The 27364-nt window shown below is 39.1% G+C and overlaps 1 protein-coding gene across 1 annotated transcript in view; it reads right to left on the bottom strand.

The window, feature by feature from the left end:
• Positions 1–3421: 3421 nt before the first annotated feature.
• Positions 3422–27364, bottom strand: part of LOC126391792 (doublecortin domain-containing protein 2-like) — a 32068-nt gene continuing 8125 nt past the window's right edge. The window contains exons 3-9 of the mRNA XM_050046732.1: positions 26368–26444; positions 26032–26166; positions 25502–25651; positions 24458–24512; positions 22676–22859; positions 7514–7584; positions 3422–5030 (exon numbers count right to left, since the gene is read on the bottom strand). Of these exons, the coding sequence (XP_049902689.1) occupies positions 4200–5030; positions 7514–7584; positions 22676–22859; positions 24458–24512; positions 25502–25651; positions 26032–26166; positions 26368–26444 (1503 nt within the window). The 3' untranslated portion in view covers positions 3422–4199. The remainder of the gene's footprint in view (positions 5031–7513; positions 7585–22675; positions 22860–24457; positions 24513–25501; positions 25652–26031; positions 26167–26367; positions 26445–27364) is intronic.

The raw sequence follows: 27364 nt of genomic DNA, 5'->3' as shown, positions 1-27364 counted from the left end.
CTGTGGGAGGATGTTTATAGTGGCTTTATGCAACCTTGTTTCATTGGAGAAGAGTGAGGCAAAATGACTGAGATGTGTTAGAGAGGTGTTACATACATCACATTCTTTCGTCTTTGCTAGTATAGCTGTTCAACACTCAAGACTGTTAGTTAAAAACCTTTGCATCCTCATTCCTCATTGAATTGCAGGCCTAAATAGATATGGCTAATACACATTATTGTGACAGTGGTAAAAGAAGTAGTCCCAGATGTTACTGTATTACTGTGAGCACTCAGGTTTTTGTGCAGACATTATCATCTCACACACAACTCAACAAATGACTGCTTTGCATGAATAGAGTGGCTTATAAGAGTAGCTACTGGAGATGTATTCTTCTGACTGACAAAAGAAAGACAGAAACATGTTGTCATGTTAACTCCAGCACCATCTACTTAACATGTACTTGCCTTTTGCTCTGAGGATTAGTTGTCGTAGCAACATGGGCACCATCATGGTTGCTGTTTGTGCTGGATTTGGAGCCAGTGTTTGACGGATTATCATGTCACTGGTTACTTTGCCGATTTATATTTTGAAAACCTATAATGACCATGCAAAAACTGTTCTACAATTTAGCTGCAGCAGTACATAAAGGGAGCCTATCAATAACCTACGATATTAAAACACTTAACAAGTACCTTTGATTTTGATACGACTTGTGGAGTAAAATTATGAATGTAAGACTTTCAGGGATATCAATCTATCCATTTAGGAAGTTCGAGTGATTGTGATTAAGTTCCACCTGCTTTGGTGTAAATGAACGTGACAACAGGTGCAATGGAGAGGCAAAAGCAAGACAAGCCCCAAAAAAGGGAATGGTTTTACATATGGTGGCCACAGACAGCTGCTCTCTTTTTTGGTTTGTGTTCTGCTAGTGTCCTTGTCACTACTGGTACGAGGTATGGGGTATGAGGTATGAGGCAGTACTTACAGCCCAATCAGGTTGCACAGGTAGTCCAGCTCCTTCAGGATGGCACATCCATATGTGTGGTAGCCAGAAGGTTTGCTGTGTCTCCCAGCACAGTCTAAAGAGCATGGAGAAGACACCATGAGACCAGCTATTACACAAGGACAACTGGACAGGGCTGTAGAGAGGCATCAACCCAGCACCAGGACCACTATCTGCTCCTTTGTATGAGGAGCAACAGGAAGAGCACTGCCAGAGTTCTACAAAATGACCTCCAGCAGGCTACTGTTGTGCATGTTTCTGACCAAACTGTCAGAAACAGACTCCATGAGGGTGGCAAAGAGTGCATACAGACACACAGGGGCCATACACACTACTGAGTCACATTATGAGTTGATAAAATTCCCACAAGTTGGATCAGCCACTGATTTCAATTTTTTACTTTGATTGTCAGTGTGTTGAATCCAGGCCTCAGTGGGTTGATGATAGTTATTACGCCATTTTGTTCTCAACAAATTATATAATGTTTTACACCTTTAATAAATCTTTCATCAAGATCTGATGTGTGGTAAAGTGTTCCCTTAATTTTTGTGAGCAGTGTACACCTTTCACAACATTAGTAAGTACAGTAGGGAAAACATTTTTCCTCTTACCATAAGTGCTACCTATGCTGCGTATATCATGATTGCTTTGTTTTGAGTTACTGAATGTTGGAGACATCAGTCATAGAGATGTTCGCATTCTGTGGAATAAACTCAACTCAATAAAACTCACACTCAGCAAGTGGTACTTAAAGCACCAAAAACTACATTGTTTCTTTCTATGTGGAGGTGTGTTGGCAGGTGTAATTTGGTAGAAAGAAAATAGTTCCTAAATAAAACTGCTCACGACATCCATGGATTTTCTGAGCTTCTGGTGTCATCGAGTTCAATTACACTGGAGAGCAGGCAGACATTACGAGGGCTGATATCTGCAACACTTTGCAACTCACACCAAAGCAATCAAGACCGATAAACAGAACTACAGGTGAAGGGAGAAATTGATTCTTTTTTTTTTTTTTTTTAAGGTGAAATGTTCCTTTAAACTTACCCAAAATGAAAACAAAAGTACGTAACTCAAATAAACCAGCTGTAGTGTGAGTACAAGCTTAAAGGAATATTCCGACGATTTGGGAGTTATGCCCTTTCTCTATCATTTTCATATTGAGACAACATGATCGATATCTTTTTTGTGTCTGTACGTCCAGTGGCTGGGTCTCAGCGGTTAGCATTGCGGCTTGGCTTAGCTTAGCGAATACAATTGACAATTGACTCTCGTTTTTCTAATTAACATTTAAACATGTTTGTTTTAAATGCACGTGCAGAAATGCCAGCTTCAGGGTTTCTGTAATGTTTATTTGTTCACTTTTACCGTAGGCTACTGACCCCATATAGACTTCAATTGTATTCGCTAACCTAAGCCACAATGCTAACCGCTGAGACCCAGCCACTGGACGTACAGACACAAAAAAGATATCGATCATGTTGGCTCACTATGAAAATGATAGAGAAAGGGCATAACTCCCAAATCGTCGGAGTATTCCTTTAAGCAAATGACATAAAAAGTACCAAAGTACAGTAACACTTTACTTGAAGGTATCTACATAAGGGTGACATGACACTGTCATGAACTTGTCAAAAACATTATGAACATGTCATAAACATTTATGACTGCTGTCATTAAGTGTCATTCGGTTTTTGTAATGACAAGTTGACATTGTTTGGGTTGTCTTGATTATGACAACTTGACGTTAGTGACATTATCAGAAGTTATCTTTGTCACTATCACTATGTCAACTTGTCATAAACACAAAAATAGGTGCATTTCTTGTTAATGTCAAGATGTTATGACAAAGACATCTTCTGGTAATGTCATCCCGGTTAATGTCAAGTTGTCATAATAAGGACATCCCAAACAAATTCAATGTCAAGTTGTTATGACAAAGACAACTTCTGGTAACGTCATCTTGGTTAATGTCAAGTTGTCATAATAAGGACATCCCAAACAAATTTAATGTCAACTTGTCATGACAAAAACAACTTCTGGTAATGTCACTTTAATTAATGTCAAGTTGTCATAATCAAGACAACCCAAACAATGTCAACTTGTCATTACAAAAACCAAATGACACTTAATGACAGCAGTCATAAACGTTTATGACATGTACATAATGTTCGTGACAGATTCATGACCGTGTCATGTCATAGTTATGACAGTGTCATGTCACCCTTATGTAGATACCTTCAAGTAAAGTGTTACCGAAAGGACTTACCAATGAAGTATTAAGAAATCTCTCATAGTATATTGGCTGAAGTGAACATCAATATTTGCATCTCATCCATTTCACACATATTGTTCACACTGACAACTGTCTATAGTAAAGTCGATTCTGAGCATATCCACAGCAGCAAAAAAGTTAGCATGATCACACTTTCAGCATTACTTTTATTATATTCTGACAAATTTGATTACAGTCATTTTACAGTGACAGCAAACAAAGCTGTTTGGTTAAAGCATCAGTGTCATTTTCTCTTTTCTCTTTATGGTAGAAGATAGCTGTAAATAAACAAATACGCATTAGACATAATGACTATGTAATAAAGGATTATGATTTGGACTGAAATAACATTCAGACATATACAGTATGATTACACTGTTACACATAGCTCATTGTACTTACTTAAAAAAAAGTTCATATGCATCACTTGCTTTGGGAAATAGACAAAAATACCCGACATACAAAACCATCTTTAAAAACAAGCAACTAATATTACCATACCTGTGAAAAATAAATATATAATTTGTTTTCTTTAATGTATGCCTGTAAGGTTATTGCAAATCCCCTGCATCATTCACTACAGTGCTCACAGACAGTGTGTACTGAACTGATAAAGCAGCCAAAGAGGTAAGACTTTAACAAAAAATAACAATATATTACTCTAGCTTTTATTTGACTGTTTCAGGCATGATGGTTATGAATGTTTTGATAAATAGCTTTTGAATACATACCTGAAATTTTGATGATGTTTCTGTACCTGACATCATTAAGCAGACATTAAAGCTTCTATTAATTGCTTGACATTTGGGTGCAATGCTGTCTTGTAAAACATTTCTTGCTTTTGCTGGCTGTGAATTTGCCCTGCCACCTACATGACTTTTTAGATTGCATTTTAAACTTTTGCTCACTGTTTGCCCAACTGATTATTAAATAACTTTCCTAATCCTTCTCTTTCTCCCTTTTCTTCTTTTTGTCTTGATCATCTTCATCATCATCCTCCCCTTTCTCTCCATTCGCCGCAGCATCTTTGGCTGATTTCTCGTCCCCGTCCGGCTCTGCTCCACTTTCCACCTCATCATCTTCTCCGCTGACCTCTCCGTTCACCTTTCTCTCCTCTTCTCCTGACTCTTTGGTGGCTCCCTCTTTTGTTTTGCTCACATCTTCTTCCTGGTTACTGCCTCTAGTGCTGCTTCTGCCGTTATCATTCTCTTTTGTCTCGTTATCTGACTGAGTCTTCCCCGGGTCACTGCTGTTTTCTGTCTGTCTCTGTTTCTCCCCCGTGTCTACATCATTAGCGTGGCTCTCACTGCTTTTCTCCCCCTTTCCACTGTCTTTATCTTGCTTCTCGTCTTCTGTGTTTTTGTCTCCCTCATCCTTTTCACCCTCAGAAGATGGATGGCTTCCATCCTCTTTCTCTTTACTGTCCTGTGTCTTATCACTGTTGCTACTGCTGGACCCCTGCTCCTCACTCTTAACCTCCTCCTTAGTCTCATCCGTGATCTCCTCCTTCACTTCTTCTTTTACCTCCTCCTCCTTCTCATCAGATCCTGCTGTTGCTTCTTCCTCTTTTTGATCCTTCTGCTCATCATTTTCCTTCTTCTCTTCCCCTCCCTCTTTTTCGCCACTCGTCTCCGGGTTTTCCTCTGCTTCTTCTTTGCTAGCAGAAGTGTCTTCTTCTGTGGTGTTTTCATCAGCAGGAGCCTTTTCCTTCTCTCCCGCCTCGTCACCATTCTCCTCTGCTGCTGCTTGTGTATCATCGTCTGCAGGTTTCTGTAATGCAATTAAACCACAGAAACAATTCAAAGCTTTAAATATTTTAACAGGCACACAGTGTAATTGGATTGTTTACAATAACTCTCCATGTGACCTACACTTTCCTCAAAGAGAGTGGCAGCACTGTTGAGTCATGAGCACTTATAAATCAAATGGAGCCAAAGCATTACGTTTCTTTTTTCTTTTTCAAAACCCTTTATGGCATGTCAATCAATATGCAACAAGTAATGGCGTAATACATTAGTATTATTGGTTTCTACTAAAACATGTTTACATGCTTTAATGTTCAAAGAACACGTTATTTTTTTAATACTGTCTTTGCTGGAACACCTGTTTTCATCCTCTGCCTGAAACGCTCCGTTTAGCGCCTGTCTCTTTAAGCCCCCCTCCCCAAAAAGCCCAGTCTATTCTTTTCTTAGTCTTTGCGGGCTGTCCCCCACTGTTGGCCCTCCTCTGCCCTTGTCAGCGTCTTTTCAGCCAATTCAACATGTTTAATTGGCGTTGGAAATGGCAGAGCCCATTGGTAAATGAAATCACATGGTTCAGCTCAGTGCATGAGAAGAGAAACGGAGGTGAGGAAAGTAAACAAACAGCTAAAGTCAAAAGGGAGTGAGATCAAAACAAACTTGTCAAATAAGATAAGATTATTTTTCTTTAGCCACTGAGCTCTTTAGCAGAGACATTTTGCGATGGTTTGTGTTATTGTTCACTGGTGCTTTGTTCATTCAGCATTTGATTGTGTTGTTTATGTGCTAACTGGCTAACTAGCATCATAAGGGTCTTCAGGCTTCCCTTTTTTTAACGAAGATTACAGACTATCTCCGTCCACATGTGTGAAGAGTTATTTCCTCTCACACAGGTGAAGAACACACATGCTAGTTGGCCATCAGCAGTAGTCTCTGCGGTGTGTTCATGTGCAATTTTTTTCTACATGAGGGGACGCAACAGTCGACTTTGGTCACCGCTATTTCTTTGATGTTGGTTTGGTGTGTCCGCACCTTTAGAAGGACTAAATGCAGTATGTCTGCACTTTCTACACTTAAAAATCACAAATAAAAATTGCAAAACCAAAATTTTCACAACAGGGCATGTTCCAACAGGAACATGATCTAAAATTGCAGAGAAAATAACAGCATTGGCAACCACAATTACATGTTTTCCTGGTGTTAGCCAGTGCCTAAAGCAGATGACCATATAAAGAAATGTGTCACAAGCTGACATTGGCTTGTTTCGAAAGTAGAAAAAAAAATGTTGGAAACAGAGTATTCAGAGTACTGTGAAGCCTGAGGTTTTTGCTCGTCTGGGTTACTTTTACATACATTGACCTCATTATTTGAAACTTCGGCCATATTTACGATTTGACATTTTACCATTATATATATGACAGAATATACACTCACAAGCCACTTTATTAGGTTAGGTTTATTAATCAGCCAATCACCAACTCAATGCATTTATTCGTGCAGACATGGTCAAGACGACCTGCTGAAGTTCAAACCGAGCATCAGAATGGGGAAGAAAGGTGATTTAAGTGACTTTGAACATGGCATGGTTGATGGTGCCAGACGGGCTGGTCTGAGTATTTCAGAAACTGTTGATCTACTGGGATTTTCACGCTCACACAAACCATCTCTAGGGTTTACAGAGGATGGTCTGAAAAAGAGAAAATATCCAGTGAGCGTCAAATCTCTGGGTGAAAATGCCTTGTTGATGCCAGAGGTCAGAGGTTAATGGCCAGACTGGTTCAAGATGACAGAAAGGCAACAGCTACTCAAATAAGCACTGGTTACAACCAAGGCATGCAGAAGACCATCTCTGAACCAACAACACATCGAACCTTGAAGCAGATGGGCTACAGCAGCAGAAGACCACACCGGATGCCACTCCTGTCAGCTAACAACAGGAAACTGAGGCTACAGTTCACACAGGCTCACAATAGAACATTGGAAAACTGATGAGTCTTGATTTCTGCTGCAACATTCAGATGGTGGGGTCAGAATTTGGGGTAAACAACATGAAAGCATGGATCCATCCTGCCTTGTATCAACGGTTCAGGCTGTCAAGTCAATGTGGACCAAAATCTCTGAGGAATGTTTCCAGCACCTTGTTAAATCTGCCAGATTTTAGGCAGCTCTGAAGGCAAAACGGCGTCCCACCTGGTACCAGCAAGGTGTACCTAATAAAGTGGCTGATGAGTGTAAGGGAAAACATAATAGGACTGCTTAAAAGCATTAATAAGATAAAGTAGTTGAGAAGATGTTTTAGCTCATATATATAGATATATATTAATCTCAAAAACTACTCTCATTCTACTGGCATCACGTGACAAAGCACTGAACCCACAACATTATGTCAGAACAAGTGCCTGCTGTGTGCCCTACTGAGAGGTCGCATCCAACAGGATCTAAGTATATCTTCTTACAAGGACCCATTACTTGCTCCTGTAATAGTCTGTTATGTACACTGTTGTCAATTTATACCTCATTAGCTGGCTGGTCTTGGGTTGTTTTGTCCTCAGTGTTTCCATCATCAGCCTTTGATTCCAGGTCATCTGGAAATAGAGAGAAAACACAGTTATACTCACTGAGCAAATGACATCTCAGACGTGCCGGCTGATTTCCCAGAAAATGCCTCTGTTTCTTTAAAATAAACAAAGAAAGTGATGTCATGACATATAGAATTCAAAGTGTTTCATCTAATGTGAGATAGTGTGTCCTGAATGGGCTTGTTAGGGGCAATATAACATGGGGGTGGGTGATAGGTGTTATCCTAGTGTATATACATCATTTCTTCTATCTCACACAGGCTTAAAAGGATGTATCTAGATGGAGAGGTGATAAAATCATATGAATTACATCAAAGACATAATGCTTTGATACAACATTCTGTTTTATAGAAGCTCAAGGAGACTAAATAAAGCAGAATCCTAAGTAACACATCACAGCACTGTGTCTGACACAAACAATCCCAATTCAGATAAATTTATTGCCACTCTTGTTCTGTAAAAATCCTCATGCCACATAGTTTGTTTCTCATTCTCTGATGTAATTTTACAGGTTTAATATAAAGAATATTGCTGACGACTTTTCAAGACCCTAAACCCAGTCAGATTCCATTACATCATTTCACAAATCCATAAAAAACCTCTCCTATAAATAAGGGAGCTTTTATTCATCCTCCGGTAAGTGACTTGTTGAAATTATACATCTTTTATACCACAGCTGTGTTTCCAGTCGCTCTTGAGCAAAACACGACACAAGAGTGACACCTGGTGGTAAAGAGGAAAAACACCCGAGACTATTTCCAGGGAAGTAAACAACTTCCCCAGACAATGGAAGTATAGCAGAGAGAGCCAGAAAACATTTTTACACACCCAGGAAGGGAAAAGAGCACATTAGGGAGGTCTAAGGTCATGAGAAGATTCAGAATACAAATGTTGCATTAGATTATCTTCATCATGATTATCACCACCGCAGCATTCATCCTAATAATCCCCATGGGTATTAAGGTAGATGTCGTTTTACACACACAAACATTAAAGAGATTCCTTCAGGTTCCTACTACCAGTGCTGATGCCTGTCCCTGACACTGGCTTTCAATGTAGGCACTCAACTTGAAGGGAGAAATAGGCCCCACATTTTCTTTTTAATTTGTAGAAATCACTGGTTTAGTCTGTGGAAGCTTTTTTAATTTTCGATATTTTTTTTATCAGTGTTGTTCCAATCTGCACTGAACATTATTCCACTGTGTAAAGCGGACTGAATAAAACACCTAAAGGGTAGTAGATTGGACACAGTAAAAAAAAAAATTGTCATAATAATAGTCTGCAAGATTACAAGAACATATATTGCCCAGTCCCCCCGAGGAATCACCTGTCATCATTTACTGTCCAAACCGCTGCATCGTGATGCTGTGGATTTTGGTGTTTAAATGAAGACATCATACCACAGTCCAATACCAGCTCCACTCATTTCTACTGAAGCAATCAGCTCAGCAAGGCAGGTTTGTTGGAGTGCAAAATTAATACGGCTTTTTTCAGTTTTCATGTGAGCATGTGCATCAAAGGCCTTGGAGTAATTAACCCTAAACATCATAAGAGGAATACAACTATACGCTCTGATAAACAACATAATTACACACTTGTTTTGAAACACTGGATGAGACTGAAATTTCCAATCAGAAATAAGCGGCAAAAAGAGTGGGGAGAAAAAAAAAGAGAGAGAGAGAGAAAGGAACAGTGTAATTAATGTCTTTAATATTAGTTTCCCTTTCTACACACACCAGTTAAAGAAGAAAAATGACTCGGGTAGAGATTAGAAGAGTTTATGGAGACATTTAATGCATTTCAAATGCAAAACTGATTGAAGTTTAGCTATGGTGGGAGATGAAACGTTATGGTAATAATAACGAACCTCTTTAAGAATATTTTATGGAAATCGCCCGCATTCATTAACAGCAAGGGCCGGACGATTGAGTGTAAGCAGCAAGCAGTGGATGAGCCGCCGCGACTCTAAACATCTTAACGTGATTTGAGGATGAAGCGCGGGCTCATGAAAATGCTAAATCAAATTAAACACAATATTTAGAATCTCCCCTCCTTGCTCTTCATTAAATCCGCTAGATTTGGGTTATGGTGTTGGAAATGGCTTGACAGTGTGTGTGTGTGTGTGTGTGTGTGTGCGAGTGTGTATAAATGTGAATTTGTGTCTGTCATTTTTTTTATAATCTGGCAAACACACATCCCCCCCCCCCCCTCCCTTACACATTATTGGCACACAAACGCCGACAGAGCACACCCACACTTCCGAGGTAATGCTACATGTCATCCATCAGTGTGAGGTAAAACAAGGATGCAACTGTAAGTGTGTATAATTACTCATAAGAATGGCTCTAGCCGCCATTCTTATGAAAGGTAAAGTTATAAATGACTGTTGCTTCAGAGAAATGTAATAAAGCACAACTGAAGATGAAGTGATAGCAGGTAGTAAACTACAATAACCTCCCACTCCTCGACAAGCAAACTCCATCTCTCTCTTTACACACATGCACACACACACATTATGCCTTGCTGCTGTTGGATTTTAGTTTTAGGGGACTGGTTTGTAAAACAAAAAAATAAAAAATAAAAAGAGAGGACTTTTGTGATCCCTGTCTCCACACCTCAGCTGCATACAGTTACACTGTGCAGCATTGCTTTGATCTGTGTTTCCATTTGATGTGCTCATCCAATTCTAGTAGCCCCATAACACACTGGGGGAATCCAGTGTGCAGTTTACACCAGGTAACATGATGTAAATACTATTCCATGAAATATGTATGGATTATATTCATCAACTCAATTAATAAAACAACAATATGTATCACAGCAGAAACAACCCCCCGTGGTTTCCTGTACTCAGATGAACCCTGAACATGAACTAGATTTTTTATTTATTTCAAATCCAAGTCTCAACACAGTCTAAGCAAACAGATGCATTGTCTCATTTTCTCCCCACTGGGTATAAGAGATCGTTGCCAATCTTCTCTTGTTTACAGAAGTTTTAGCAATGACTTTAAACTCAGCAGGGGGTTCGAGTAATGAACCAACGTGTGAATAAAGCGTTTCTTTTGTTGGACGAAATGAAAGAGCTACACTGTGTATTCTTTTCATGAAAAACTTGTAATTCTGCAGGCAAATGAGACAATATGGATGTACATTACATCAGTGTTTTCTCCAGTCCTCCACTGAGGAGTTGGAGTGGGCAATAATGTCTCGCAGAGACTCGCAGGGTCTAATATCATGTTTAAAAGCTTTTCCACTCCTCCAGGAAGAATTCTGAGTAAAACCCACAGCGCAATTAAGTTCTTGACTCCACGGGAAATCTGTAAGAGACCACGGCATTAATACTTTGATTTTTCATTGCAAATGGAACTGCAAATAGGTCTGTTGAGGATGTATGTTACTTTTAACAGCTGTGAAGTCACTATCCTGGAGAAACCTTCTGTTTTATTTTAATGTTGTGCAAATAATTTATCCCACTTTCACCAGAAGTCAAATTGTCATTTTTTTTCTGTAGGATTATAAGATGCTCTCAGTGCTCTGACACTTCTGGGAAAACCTATTGAACTAAATAAAGCTTTTCTTAGTCTGGAGTCACTGCTGGAAAACCACATTAGTGAGGGTTTTCAGCTCAGAGAGAGTATTGCAAATGTCAAAAACAAAACATCAAATCATAAAAAACATTGCCTCTTTTGTATGTATTCCTATTATTGCAGTGATTTTAAAGAATAATTCGAAAAAAGCATTTACTGTGCAAACGTGTTTCCAACATCCACAGTAGGTTAATCACAGTAGGTCACAGTAGTAGTAACAAACAATCTCGAATAACAGCTAAACAGTACACGAAAGTCTGTTTCTGAAAACATTTTAGGTTGGAAATAGGCGATGCAGTAAGAAAATGTTGGTTCATATTTGATCAGCACTGCTTAGTTTCACAGTTTAATCTCAGTGTTTTTAACCTCCATTTTTTATAATACAGGAAACAGTAAGGAGTCCGCTTCATGTGCACAAATTCTCGTGGCAGCTCTCTCTCTCTCTCAATCTGCTTCTTAACTCTTTGTGTCTATGGTGGCAGGCATATGCAATGTGGCTCAGTCAGGAACATTTGAGTCAAGGAAACCTTTATTTGTGTTTGCAGTATTATATTTGGTGATATGGCTCTGTTCTGGGGCCTCTCTGCCTCTCCTAGGCCTACGCAGAAAGCCTCCTCCACGTGCCTACGTGGAAATCCTAATGCGGAGAGAACACACCTCTCTGCCCTTCAATGCGGCTACACGGGAAGCCTAAGGCAAAGAGAGCGCACCTCCCTGCCCTTCCATGCGCCTACATGGAAAGCCTAAGGCAGAGAGAGCAGCGGCAAAGACCCCCTGGCAACAGAACAGTGCCAGCACCAGTGACAAACAGAAAAGACATTAATAAGTCAGACACAACATAAAAAGGAGGAGCTGGGGTGGAGGTGGGTTGCAAAGCAGCTTGCAGAGGGAGGTTAAATAGGAGGCCCTGAGATTTGCCAATTGGTTACATAGAAAAGAATTATGTGATCTATTAGCTGACTCCCATCCAACAATCAGCTGATCCACCTGTTTATTGGGGTGTTTGAGATCAGCTGATGTAGCTTTGAGGTGAGCTGAGCTTGACATTGTGTCCTGCTTGAACTAATGCTATGCTGAATAAACGAGAGTTGTAGTTCAAGCAGCAGCCTTAGAGCCAACAAAAATCTATTGGATGATGCAAAATGCATCATCAGGCAGACTTGAGCTGGGAGATGAGCATGGAGAGTTGGGCGCTGGTAGGATAGAGGAAAGTTTACCATAGGTCATTTACACATACTACCTACATTGTTGACACAAATCTGGTGGAAAATCAACACGGTATTCCTTCACTGGAATACACACTGTTATTGTATCCTTCTTGCTGCTGATGCACCATGACAGCTGCCTCATAAGCACACTGGGACATGCTTTGGATGCCATGGTAGTGCTACTTTGTGTTTTTTTTTTCTTGTGTGCAGGAGAGCAGAATCCTTAGTCTTGTAAAGCCACTTCTGAAAAATCAATCCTTAAGTAGCAGAGGTTGTAATTTTAATAAATAAACTGTTATAAACCACAGCATGGAAAAATTGTTGACATGGTCTCCACAAGCCAATTCCACTTTCAGTGGATTAGCTCTGCAGTGTTAAATAAACACCTGACGTACTACTTAATGTACCTAAATCACTCCACACAACACCCCCTGTATATCACCATACAGTACAGTATATTGCTTATTTACACCCAGCTGATTTAACCCACTCAGCACATGGCTGAGTTATGGAGGGGTGTAAAACAACATGGGTAGTAACTCTGAATGGTAATTATGAAATGTTGCCACTCAGCAAGTGTGCTCCAGTCACTGGCCTGGGTCCTGTTAAAACATTTAATGACTGTATGGCCGGCCACCAATAGAAAGGCCCAGTTGGTGTTGGGTTTATAGTGATGTGACACAGAAAAAAACAACCAAGCTGCTTTCTAAGTTCTGATGACTGCACATTTTGCCTGTTCATCTGTTTCTCCCTCTCTCTCATGCATACAGACAATATATTTTAATGTAATGCATAGGTTTATGAGACAAAATAGCAAACTGTGAAGATATCAGGAGAGTCATTAAGGTTAGGGTGATGCATGTTTTGTGATCAGCAATCTGGCGAATCACACTTGCACATCAAACTTATCTTATTTGCAATGCTTTGTAGATGCTACATTTGTGACTCAGGGGTCACAACAACAACTTCATTTAGAGATGCATGCCATTGATTTTACAAGTGAAGTTCAAGTTTACCTGAACTGGAAGAAGTCTTTCTATTGACAGATGGTTTTTTATTCTCTACTTGTACCATGTAGTGTGGCATATATCTGTTTTATGACTTTCTGTTAGCTCTACAGTAACATTATCATCACATCCAACCTTTGTGTTTACAGCAACCCGGGCTCATTCTGAAGTCGTCAATACTGGCACTTGGGCAGTGACTTCCATCAGCATGTAATGGCACCCGATGGCGTCAGGGTGAAACGCGTCCAGACAACAACCTAAGTTATGGGGGTGAAAAGTCTGTGTAGGATGGGTGGGAGGGGGTTGGATGCATCCAACAATTGCAGACTTTTGCCCAGGAGGCCGGGCGAAAGTCCCTTATGCATGTAGAGCCAAAACCTGTTATTTTTTTCTACACCTAGCCAAGTCAATTCAGAGTTTTGTACTGACTGTATGTAAATTGTTCAGTTTCTGTGAAAATGGAAGAGTATTTTGAAAAGACACAATGCATGTAATAGGCTGAACCTGACACGGTGTCCCAGATTGTCAACAACAGACACACCCAGGCTCCACATGTTGATGTGAAAAGTCCACGACCACGTGGCTATATGTGACGAGGTCTGAGTGAGAATGTGTTGTTTACAGTGCCCTGTCACCCTTAAGGTAGTTACTTAAATTTTCACAGTTACCTTTAACATATTGTTTAAAGCATTCATTTATAATATTGTTTTTTGTATGTATTGTATGTGATCCTTTTGAGAATCACCTGTGTCTTAGCTAACCGTTAGCAACATTAGCTAGTCACTCAGTGCAGCACAAAACATTTTCAGAGCAGTTAATGACGGACCTACACGTTCTTGCAAAATCAAGCAGTAAAGTTCCATAGAGCTAACTGCCCTCCTCATAAATCTGAGGTGCTTTTCTTTATTTTAGCAGCTAGCTACATTAGCTGATTGGCTAACCTTGCTATTTAACGACACTCAGGTGATTATCAAGATGGTCAAAAACACTATACAAAAATGCACGGTGAGTACTATTAACCCTACAGTATGTACAAGGCTAACTATGAAAGGCGAAGTAACTAAAAAATGAGAAAGCATTGAGACCACAAAGGTTGAAGGCATGGGCCGTGTTAGGCCCTGATCACACAGAAACTTCTATACAGGTTGCAAAATGTGAGGCGCACCAAACTACCTTTAATTTAATCGAAAGCCACCATTAAAAAAAACAGCTTGCTGCACCCTTTTATTGTTGCCAGGAAACCCCCCAATCGCCTCTTTACCCAAGCCCTCCAGTGTAATCAATCTACCATTTTATTTTATTTTATTTTTCACAGTAATAATACAAAGGATTTCTAGTGTATAACATACTCAAAGGTTTGTTCTCAAGATGCATCTGAAGAAATGAACACTGTGCATTATTATCTGTAGAGTGAACTTTTTTTAGTAGTGTAGAAAATGCCTCTAATCTACAGCAGTGTGCAGCCGTGTGCTCAGATAGCTTTGACATTAAATCAGAGGAAAGAGCTGCTTAACAATGTTGCAGTCAGACAGGCAGAGTAATATTTATAAAGGTCATGGCTTCAGTTAAATATTTTAATAATTCATGGAGTTTGTTCTCTTTCTCATTTTTCTCACAGTTGCCTGAAACCTTACCATCCAGTGTTTTCATCATATGAAAGGTTCATTCCAAATGGCTTCTGTCTAATCAGTGTAATATGAGTGAATATTAAAATAAGATTTTTCTTTTTTAAGGCAAAAAAACATGATTGCATGCTTTCAGATACAGCTATTATGTATGCAAATGTCGTAAAAGCCTTACTAACCAATAACTTTGGTAACATTCAGCATTCAGAATCAGAATAATTGATGATGGAACGTACTCACCCAAATAATATAGGTCATGAAAATGGGACTAAGTTTTTATGAACACAAGCAGAGCCCTCTGTCAACTAGAAATAGTTTTCTCATTTATCATCTAAAAAATACATTGTGTTGAAGTAAATTTTATATATATATTTTCATTTTTTTGGGCAATGTGCCTTACTGTTTCTTTGCACCCTAAACTGCATTATTTTATTTTATTTTTTTTTAATTAATTTGTGAAAACCTCAATTAAGATTTTAAATAATATAACTTGATGCTTAGGGGTTGTGCTGTGTTTTGCTTATGGTGCTCTGATGTGTGCTGGTGCTATGTGCAATACATAAATGGCTGATGTGCAATACTGTTATATGTAGTATGTGTTTTTATGTTTTTATGGTGTATGCGTCATTTCTTCTGCACTGTTATTGTAAAGCAGCAATACCTGTGCAGCTCCTGGGTCCGAGACAAATTTCCCTGTGGGGACAATAAAGTACATTGCATCGTATTGTATTGTATCGTATGGTATTGTATCGTATCGTACCATATCGTATCGTATTAGGGCTGTGCGATATGACGATATACATAGTGTGACAAGAGAAAAATGTCTATCGTTTCATATATTGCTCTATCGTTTATATCGTTGTGATGCAAATTACACTTTTTACGCAATATTTTTCGTCATTTGGAGTCTGTCTATCTTTTGCACGGATCAAATTGATACATTACTCTTCTTGGCTTTTTAATTCACAAAGCTTTTGCAGCACTTACCGCTGTGATGGGGCTACTTTTTATTCATTGGATTAAAATGTGCTACATTGGGATAGGTATCGTTATCAGGATATGAAATGACCTATATCGGGATATAAGATTTTGGTCATATTGCTCAGCCCTATGTCGTATCATATTTCACTGATAGATGATATAAAATTTACAATATTTGAAAATGTGTGTGCAGCTGCATTACAAAGACACAGAGCTCTTCGCTCCGGCAACACAGCAACTTCTGAAGCCCAGCTCCAACACATGTAAACTTCAGATCTCCACAAATGTCAGATATTTACTCTTGCCATTTGGGTTGAATGTCAAACTGTTTCAGTGTCTGGGGCTGATACAAATCCTGCAGATGCTTGTGTTCCTATCACAGCTACTCCAGATGTGCGTCTACTTGCTAAAAAGAAAAAAATGCTAAAACACGCAAAGCAGGCTAGATTAGAAGTGACTGAAATTAAGAAAATGTGTGTCATTGAAAGTGTCACACATTACCCTAACCCTATACTTTACGTGTCACAGCCGGCTCTGTTGTATGTCACAGCTGAAACACTTGTTAACAGATTAATGTGGCAGATTAGTACAGCTACCCTGCACTTTAATCCAGTAATCCTGCATCAAAGGGTCATGAAGAACCTTTTTCCTGCTGTAGTGAAAAGGGAGAGATGAAAGTAGAGGAAGAATGAAGGAGGGGATTGGGAAGGATGGCCGTGTTGTCTGAAATGTGACATGCGAGCGTGCGCACATAAAAACAGTCACGCACATAACACACACATAAATACTTTTAACACAGCGCTCGCAACCCACACTTTCTAAGAACTTGGCAAGAAGAAAAAAAACTTCCTTTAAATGTTGCCATCTCTCATCCTTCGCTGCTGAGCCTCTTTTTTTTGACACAGACACACAATTTTTCGACACATAGTCTCTTTGTGTGCATGTCTCCTGCCTCCCCATGCTGTTTTGAACCCTATTTCACTCTGACAGGCATTATAGATACATATGCTAACAGGGCTAATTCCCCAAGGCAGCATCACATTTTATGACACCAGAGGCAGAAGGTTGATCTGGCTCGGATGGCTTGTGCATGTGCAAATGCACGTGTAAACACAAAGACACGCTCACATGCCATGCTTACATGCAGCAATCTTACTTCCTCTTCATTCAACTTGCAAATAATACCAAGAATTTTTCCATTTTGAGGTTTAAGAAATTAGTTTTTCTGAAAAGTACTTCAACTTAAAGCTCCCTTGACTTCAAATCAAAGTCCCTTCAAGGAAAATAATAGGAATGGACATAATGTGTGCCCATAGTGTGGCACAAATTGAATTTGCTCCTGCTACATTAAAAGATGCAGCCTTGTACATGAAAAGGAAGTGGCAGGCTACACAGAACATAAGATACTGTGTAAAGTGGATGTCCTTGTGCTTTCAATGCAAGCTCACCTGGGTTATTTGGAACTCACTGTCTCCAAACTTAGAGAAGTCTAACAAAAGACAAGATGAATCTGGGATATTGAGACTGAACAACTGAAGATCACAAAACTGCTCTGTGGGTTTTTGTTTGTAAAAGAGCACAGGAATAGGGCCTTAGAGCGTGTCTCTCCAAGTTCTTGATTTTGTAAAATGTACTTAAAACTGAAATTGCTTTTAGATTTTTAAACAGTTGTTTCTTTTTACCATGTTGCAGAGTTTCATGGCAGGAGAGACTGTGTAGAAACCATAGCTTCCAAAAGATTTCTTACAGCATATATAGCATAACTATACATGTGAAAAATCGTTTGATTTACAGCACTGTAAATCACAACAGAGTACGACATGATTTTGTTTAGCTAGAAGGTTCTTCCTTTGAAGAAACATTTTTGTCACCTACTAGTGGCAATTGTACAAAAGCCCTGAGAGGCAAGTGAGAAAAAGAAAAAATTCTGATAAACCATTTTCTAAGTCGGATCTAAATTGTTTACTCTGCTGTGTTATGACTTAAGAACAGTTTTGTTTTTTTCTTTGTTTTTTTCCCCCCTCAAATTTATTAAATGAGTGGATAAAAAAAATCGCTAGGTGAAAATATCAACTTTGCCAGAATCATTTAAAGAGGGTTCCTGGTTCGGACCCTGGGGTGGGGGAGACCTTCTGTGTGGAGTTTGCATGTTCTCCCCACGTCAGTGTGGGTTTTGGTGACATTAAAATTCACCGGACAAAAATGTTTTTACCTGCCCAAACTTTTTTTCACTTGTTTTCACAGATAAATAAAAATAAAGAAATAAAGAAGGCAGAAAAATTTCCTGGCTAAACTTTTTTTTTATCTGTTCCATAGATTAAAATAAAAATAAAAAATAAAATTACAATTAAAATAGGTAACTTGGAAAGATTATTCTGGCCTTTTCTTTTCAGCTGTTTTTTTTCTTCTTCTTCTTCTTCTTCTTCTTTCTCGCCCTCTGGGCTTCCGTATGTTTTTTGTTTTGTTTTGTTTTTTAATTAAATTTTTAAATTTTAAATTTTATATACTTTATTAATCCCCCTGAGGGGAAATTCATTTTTTTTCACTCTTTTTGTCATTAAGACACAGGTCTGTAACTCTACAAAAAAAAATGTTGTTGTGTTTTGTGTTTTAAATAGAGACACCATATCCCCGGTATCATCAGCCCCTTGTATGGAAGTATTATTCCAACACTAATCACTGCACTGTGCACAGCTCTGCAACCATCACTAAAAAAGGTATACCTGTAGTACATACTGTTATATGTTGATTGTATTGGTTGCATTGTGCCTCAAGCCTCAGGAATCATTATTCAGTCCAATGCATGCTTATCTGTGCCGAAAGTCGAACTACACTGTTACAGGTTGTAAAGCAGCACCTGCACGTCACATATCAATGCTGTACAGTTCTTGGCCGGATTCTCACCATTATCTAAAGAGGGCTTATTTTGGCAGATACCAATCATGCTCAGAATAGACCCGGAAAGGACACGCACACACATTATTTTGCAAATCAAAGCCCCCTCACTAATGCATGCACAGAGGCATATAAAACGCATGTAAGAGTCCGGATAATCAGTAGACCCCCTTCTCCTTCCCCTTCTCCTTTGCTTCCTCTCTCTATTTGCCTTCCCTCTCTCTCTCCTCTTATCCATACCTTTCAGTCTGTCCATCTCTCCTGAAGTGCAAGGCTCTTTTGTTGATTTTCAGAACAGCAATTTGGCCCCAGCAAGGGGCAGAGGCAAGTAAAATTCTGCTTTGATGACTCTAAATGGAGAGATTATCCAAATGAAAGGCAATTATCCAAACCCCACCCATCCCTCTACCCTTCAATATCTCTGTGCCTCTTTTTCCCCCCTCCACTCAATGCTCATGCTCCACCATCTTAGGCTATTCATCATACTCACTATTTGATTCCACCTGTACTCTTTTTTCTCTTCTTCTTCCTCATAATATCCTCCTCCCTTCATCATCTCAACCTTTGATTCACTCCTTTTTCCTTTATCATCCCTTTTCTTTACATCCCATCTCCCCTCACCTGTCAAAACACGTCTTTTCTCTTTCTATTATCTTTTATTCTCCCTCTCCTGCTGGTTCTCTTTCTACTTCCTCTTCTTCTCTCCTCTCTTCTCAGGGGAGCCATTAACTGAACTGGTCACAAAGGCCCTTTAAGGAGGAGAACACTGATAAACATCCTATTTCTATTTCGAGGTTAGCAACAACAGCTGATTGGTTATATACAAGCTGAACATGAATGCGTTTTTGATCACTGGCCAAATTGGACCAATAATTTACTCCACTTAAAAGAGCTTCCATAAAATATAACTATGTTGGGCTGAGCGTACGACAGGCAATGCGTCTTGTTGGTTAAGTCTTTTAAGCCAAATGTCTTTGTTATAGTAAGTTCAAATTCATTCTGTGACCTTTGCTGCATGAGTTGTCGCACCGCCTCCCCCTCGCCTCTGCTGTCACTCACCGCTGTGTTCACTCTAATGAAGCAGAAAAGTCAGAAGCTTTACAATACACCAGACAGAAACTGCTGGAGTTAAACTCAGTCTGGCTCCCAGCAGCTGATAGACAGTGAATAATGGGGACTGGCGTACCGACACACACACATGGACACACACACACAAAATCTAACCCCCCTGTCACAACAGAGCCGGCGCAGAACAGAGGGAGAATCTCGAGTTACGGGGTCACTCTGTCTCATTTGTCTCTCTTTCGTTTCAAAGCCTTTCAGTCTGTACATCATTACATCTTTTTTTCTCCCCCTCCCTCTCTGAAAAAAATACATTGATAATGACATGACACCTGTACAATAATCCTTTTTGTTTTCATTCCAATGTTCCAGCACACCAGAGATCTGAAGTGTGGCTTTCATGCTGTGTTCTTTCCACAGCCTCTGCCAGTCAGCCAACTTTTTGGCTGTGTTCCTTTTGGCAACAGAATCAGATGTGTTTACCTCATACCCAGCCAGGGCAGGGTTTCCCAAAGGGATGATAACACCACGAAACACTCCTGTGCTGATGTGAATCACTAAACAAAAGGTGATATGAACACTGTGTTCCCATTGAGAGGCTGAACAGGACCACATTACTTAACTTGGCGGCTAATGGGTACAGAAGTAATTTGGTGTTGGTAGTGATGGGCAGCAATGATTTCAGCTCATTTGCTTTTGAGAAACCAAATGCACAAATAACATTTTAGCATTGATTTGCTGTGGGAGAGAAGATGAACAAAAAGGCTAAAGATGCATTTGGGAAACCTCAGCCTGATGTATTTTACAAAAAGTCTGTTCAGCACCACGGACAGAGACGGACTAAGTGCCATGCAGAGCCACCTTAGCCAGACAAATAAAGAAATGTTTCTAATAAACATGACAGCACTTGAAAAAGACTTTATAGGTCAAACTGTGAAGGGTGCATGAGAATGTGATATGCTCTCCAGGCCATTCCAACGATCTTTTCTAATGCCTGATCTTGTTTTCCGAGCTGTCTGTCTGTTAATTTAATCTTTGGTCAATGTCACCCAAGGGGACCAATAATGCAACATGGTTCTCTCTGCCTATAATAATACGACATGCCACACAATGTGACGCGCGGTGGATTTTGAGGGTGACATTACAGGTCTCAAACGCACACGCGCTAGACAAAAGACACTCGCACACACATTCCTCATCCCTCTCTCTTTTGATGCAAAATGCCAGCTCCCCTGAACCACGGACACAATTCTCCACGCTCCTTTGGGCTTCTGCTGTCAACTCTCCTGCCAGAGGAGCAAACAGGCAACATCTATCATGACGAGATGACGTAATGTGGTTCGTACCGCAGTAGGAGTTATAATAAGGTCAGCAGCAGTCTGCAGAAAATCAAAATCCCTTTTACTGTAAAATATTTATAAAAGAAATAGAAATACTGCTCTCACTTCCCTCTCACAGTGTTACATACAATGCATATATCATTCACAGAAAACATCTGTTAGGGTCCCAGAGCAACAAAATATCTTAATGTTCAGAGGAGTGCCAGCTGCCATTGAGGAAAGAGTAACTGGAGTTTCTGCAGGACATTTTAATATACTGATCACAAGCCCAGAGGGTGACGTAATGTGTTTCTTGTAATAGCAGTTAATGTCATCATGCTAGACCTACTTTCAATATTTCTTGCTATATTTTTTTTTGCAGAGCAACAGTGCCACTATGTGGGCATTTAAGAATATAGCAGGTTACATAAGATTTCAAAGGCCATACATTACATCATATGTCTGTATGTCTCTTCATCCTCAGTGTAAATAAGCCCTATTTGTGCATGTTATGGAAATGATTTATGGGAGAAGGTAATACAGACAGACAGAGATTAGAAGGCAAGGTAGCACTTGTAATAATGTGACCTTCTTGTGAGAGGTGTCCTTAACCCTTTGAAACCTGGAAATAATGTTACAGAATTATTTTATGTTATTTTTTAAGCTTTTTTTCAAGGTCATTTCCTTCCTCCTTCCTTTCTTTTTTAAAATGTTCTTATTTTCAATCTTCTCTTTTTTACTAATATATTGCTAATTTTGGGGGGGTTAATTTCTTCTTCCATTGCTCTCTGCTTTCTTCCCATGCTTTTGAAAGGAACCAAGAACATTTGCACAGGATTTAAAGGGTTAAACCAGGCACTCATCTTCTTTATTGCACGAGCACATGCAACCAGACAGTAAGCGCACACTGTTGTGGGTATTCACTTATTATGGATCTATAAACAGAAACACACATACACGCAAACTCTCTCCCACTTTAAGTAGCATATGTTGAAACTAGTAAATGGTGACGATGAATGTCAAGGATAATGAGAATACAATAGTTTTCATTTTTAACTCCTTTTTACTTTGGTAGCCCCTTTTTAAAAATGTACTAATGTACCCTTATGTCGGATGAATGCAAAGAGCAGCAGGACGTAATTATTAATACTGTGTAATATTAATATAATTAATTGATTAATAAAAATAAGGCAATAGGCAAGTCAGCTAATTAACTATTAAAAAAGTCATTTTTTGTTCACAGTGTTATCCAACAAATCTCTCATATATATCAAACCAAAATACACAATTATAGGAGCTATAGTGCTCCAAAGCCACAGCCCCATTGTTCTTGCCTGGCCTGTTTGGAATTAGCAGGTATAAACATACTCCACTCTCTTCCATACCATCCTACTGTAGTTGTGTCTGCTTTACCGTTATCAGAGATGCCAAGGGTCATGCTTTGTCCACTCCTCTTCTTCCTGAGGGTCATGAGTCTGGCCTGAGAGATCTCCCTGACGATGGAGGACAGGTGATCCTTGTTGCTGCCGCTGTGGGCTGGAGGAGAGGCCTTGGAGTCTCCACCTCCGCTATCACTGCATCTGACCATGGACTTACTCTGAAGGAAATACAAGTGTGGTTTAGTTGAGAAAAAACATGAACAACAATAAAGGTAGAGTTGTATGAAAAAGTTTGGGCACCCCTGGTCAAAATTTGGTTTATTGTGAAAAGCTAAGCAAGTAAAAGATGACCTGATTTCCAAAGGGCATAATGTTGATGACACATTTTTTTAATATTTAAAGCAAAACTACTTTTTTTTATTTCAATCTTTTACAGTTTCAAAATAACAAAAAAGGAAACGAGCCTGAAGCAAAAGTTTGGGCACCCTGCATGGTCAGTATTTAGTAGCACCCCCTTTGGCAAGAATCACAGCTTCTAAACGCATTTTGCATCCAGCTAAGAGTCTTTCAGTTCTTGTTTTGGGGATTTTCACCCATTCTTCCTGCAAAAGTCTTTTAGCTCTGTGAGATCCTTGGATGTCTTGCATGCACTGCTCTTTTGAGGTCTATCCACAGATTTTTAATGATATTTAGGTCGGGGGGCTGTGAGAGCCATGGCAAAACCTTCAGCTTGCACCTACGAAAGTACGTTCTGGATTTTGAGATGTGTTGAGGATTAGAAGACACCCTCTCTTCATCTTCAGCTTTTTTACAGATGGTGTGACGCTTCCTGTTAACTGACATTTGTCAATTACATTACAAACTGGGGAAACGGCGACCTGAAAACACTTTTCTATCTTCTTATAGTCTCGTCCTGCTTTGTGGACATCAATTATTTTAGTTTTCAGAGTGCTAGGCAGCTGTTTAGATGAGCCCATGGCTGCTGTTGTTGGGACAAGGTATCAGGAGTCAGAGTATGATAGATTGTGATTTGTGATATTGGGCTTTATAAATAAAATTGATTGATTGATTGATATGAAATTTGCATCACCTGGCCTTTCCTAACAATGACTGTATACAAGCCATAGTCCTTAAAAGCTAATTATGGTCTGAGAGCCTGGTATAGGTTGTCTAAAAGCCCAAATGTCATGGGGTGCCCAAACTTTCCTTTAATTCATTCTAAAATTGTACAAAACAAAAAATAATACATTAATTTTGCTTAAAATGTTGAAAACCATGTTTCATCCTCAACTTCATGCCCTTTTGGAGATCAGTTCATCTTCTACTCACATAATTATTCACAGTAAAAAAAATTTTGACCATGGGTGCCCGAACTTTTGCATGTCACTGTATATGCAGTTTTGGAATATAACTAAATGTACATAACTATCTGCTTCTCTATAACTAAGTTTATCACCTGGCATGGATGCTTTTACTTTACAAGTTTATTGTACTAGTAGTATTGTAAGGACTGGAGAAATAAGAACTGTGTCGTCTCAGTATTCAAACAGAGCAAAATAATATACTCTGGAACTAAACCAGAGTTTTGACCCTCATTAAATGAACTAATAGCCACTAAATCATAAAAGAAAATCAAACACTTCCTCTTTTCTGTGTATGTTCATAAATGAGGTGCTAATTATTTTCACGCAAGTAAAAAGTTTAATTAAGCAATGTATATGTGCAAGCTATTAAAATGTTGAATTTGTTGTTCTTGATTTGACACAAAACTAAACTCATCAAAGTAATTAATGCAAAAGGCACACGTGATTCTTACATTTCCATTTTGCTTGGAGAATCTGTAGATAGGCGGTAGAGAGTAAGCTTTCATTCTGTAAACAGGGCAGACAAAAAATAATCTTATTAACATACATCATACTAAGTGCTTTTCTTAAAACACTGATTTATGATTTATGTAATTGTGTAAACTACAACTGAACTAAAGTTTATCTGAAAATAAAAAATTGGATGGTTGAACACTGGACTGTTTGATATTAGTTTAATGTGTTTAAGACACTGTAGCTTTGTGTATGTGCATGTGAAATGGTTAATATACATTTTTTTTTACATTACAATAAGAAAGGCAACACTCATTCACATGCAGCAAGTTATCCATCTTTAAAATAATATTGGCACTAAGATTATTATGTTCCAAGAGAAAGCAGAATTTAGCTCTGGAGGAGTAATTAGTTTTCACACTGGAACACAGACAAACACAAACTAAACGGTTTCCAAGAACCAATACTGGTAGCCATAGTATTGTAGTTTTAAATTTCCCCATCTCCTTACAAAGGACCCATGAATCTACATGCTGATGGGTGGTAATAATGTGTATTATTGGTCAATGTTGTTTACATTAATAAGTTAAGATAGCTTGCTCAATATAAAGCCAGTGATTAAGGAATTTTTACATTCAAAGATGTTGTTAAAGTGAGTTTAAGCTTTTTCTTTATAGGCGAATTGCAGTTGTGACTGACAACATGTTACTGTAGTGCAGTGGTTCCCAACAGGTCCAGCCACGGGGTCCAGATTTCTCCTTAGTCATTAGGTCAAGGTTCACACAGTTTAATATGTTTGGGGTCATACTTGTGTTTGGCCATGTTGTCAAAACTAGTTTGCTGTCTCTATCAAGCAGCTGTCCGTTAGTCACTCACTCTACAGCAGGAAACAGCACTTCAAAATAAAAGCTCTGTGCTGGAAATTCACTATGCTTAAAAATAAAATGTGCTTTTAACAACCTTGCGATCCATTCAGAATGGACCCGCGGTCCCACCAGTTGGGGACCACTACTCTAGTGTATTTTCTATAGTGCAGTGCTTACCCATTGACCCTCCTTGTCCCTCTGGGTTTAGTGAAGAGAAGATCACTGTAGGGCAGCTTCTTAAACCTTTCTCTTCCCACAGCCACGTACAGCTGACCACTTTCCAGCTGATTCCCGTCAGTCACCTGGTGGCCTTCATAGGTGTAGAGACTGGAAAACACACACAAAGTCAAAAGCTTTGAGGTTTCCATAATGTGTTTGTACCAGTTGGTCAAATCAAGACACACTTGAGTTGCCAAATATCCTCTCATAATCACCATGTGGTCATTAATTAGGATAGTAAAAGCATTGACAAGCACATACTGTTTTCATGTGTCAACATACTGTGTTCATATACCACAGCAAAGATATTAAAAAGCATCCATGCTAACGTTAATGACTTTTTCAGTATGCATATTTACAAAGAAAAGTGAAACTGCTGTTATGTAGTGTTCTTGAGGTATCTAGGAAAGACAGAAATTATATCACAATGTAGGAAGAACGTAGTCCATATGTGAAGTGTGAGCTTTTTTTTTTTTTTTTAGCCGTACCTTCGGGCACCCCCAAGGACTCTCATACCCATCTTCTCTGTGATCATCTCTAGTATTCTGTCAAACTGTCCGAGCATCCTCTGGTGGATCAACAGCCTCATGGCAGGGTTCAAGACATCCCCATTTGCTACCACGCTGAGTAGATAAAACACACTTGGTTACAGCAAACACTGACATAGACTTGTCAGGAATTCCCTCTGAGTTCAGTAAAGTTAAAAGTATCCATTTAAGTTAAAGTGTATCAGGAATCAGCAGTGTATGGCATAAAAAAATATAATAATAACTCAATTAAAACTGCATAAAATGGTTCATGTAGACAGGGAATATTGAACTTACAATATTGTACATGGCTCCTTAAGAGGTTTCAGGAATCGAGCTGACACAATGATTCGATTCGGTGGCAGTGGCTTCGCCTGGAAAAGAAGGATGAAAAGAGTACAATATGTCAGCTCCTTAAAAATCATTAAAGGCATACTAAGATACATACTAGATTGTCTGTTACTGTTTGTTAATTCGCTTCCGAGCGGGAGCGAAAGTAAAAGCCAACCCCAGATTGACTGTCGTTTGGCATTCCCCTTGCCTATTTGCAGTTTTTGTTGCAGTGTGTTGCAACCTGACCTGAGCACTGTGAGGTACACGCTCATAAAGGTCTCTAACACAGAAATTAAGAAAATACAGGTAGAGTCTCTGCAGTAAAACACACTGTGACACACCTCTAGTGGATTGTAAGTCATAATTGAGAGGGAATACTTCTGTATGATTTTGGTTTTTTTTAATCCTGCATATTATATCTTTCGAGATTTTTTGACACATGGATGCATCTGATATGGGCATTGAAGATGAAAGTACATGGAATAATGCTTGGCTCATTTACTTTATATTAGGGGTGGGAATCACCAGAGGATCCATGATGCGATATTATCACGATACAATATTATTGCGATTTTAAATATGTTGTGATATGCTAAGTATTGCGATAAAATATATTGCAATATATTTTGATTTATTACCTTTTTTCAACTGTAAATTATGTCCTCAAAAGTAAACTTTGTCAACATCTGTTTTATCTAGTTAGACTAGTCCATACCCATTGGTAGCTTTCTCACCTTCTACCTATGCCAATCCTCAATGCCTATGTGCAGTTTCACATAGATTGACCACGTCAGTGAGTAGAAAAACGTGGGACAGACAGAATGAATGACTGACTGACAGAATGACACACTGACAGTTTCTGTGATTATGTACAGCATACCATACCATGACTTAGTCATACCAAAAATTAGAAAGAAAAAAAAAAAAACATTCGGCCACAGGGGGAGCCACAGCGATCGGT

The sequence above is a fragment of the Epinephelus moara genome, chromosome 6 (assembly GCF_006386435.1).
Source record: "Epinephelus moara isolate mb chromosome 6, YSFRI_EMoa_1.0, whole genome shotgun sequence".
NCBI lineage: Eukaryota > Metazoa > Chordata > Actinopteri > Perciformes > Serranidae > Epinephelus > Epinephelus moara.
This window is presented reverse-complemented; position numbering and strand designations above follow the sequence as displayed.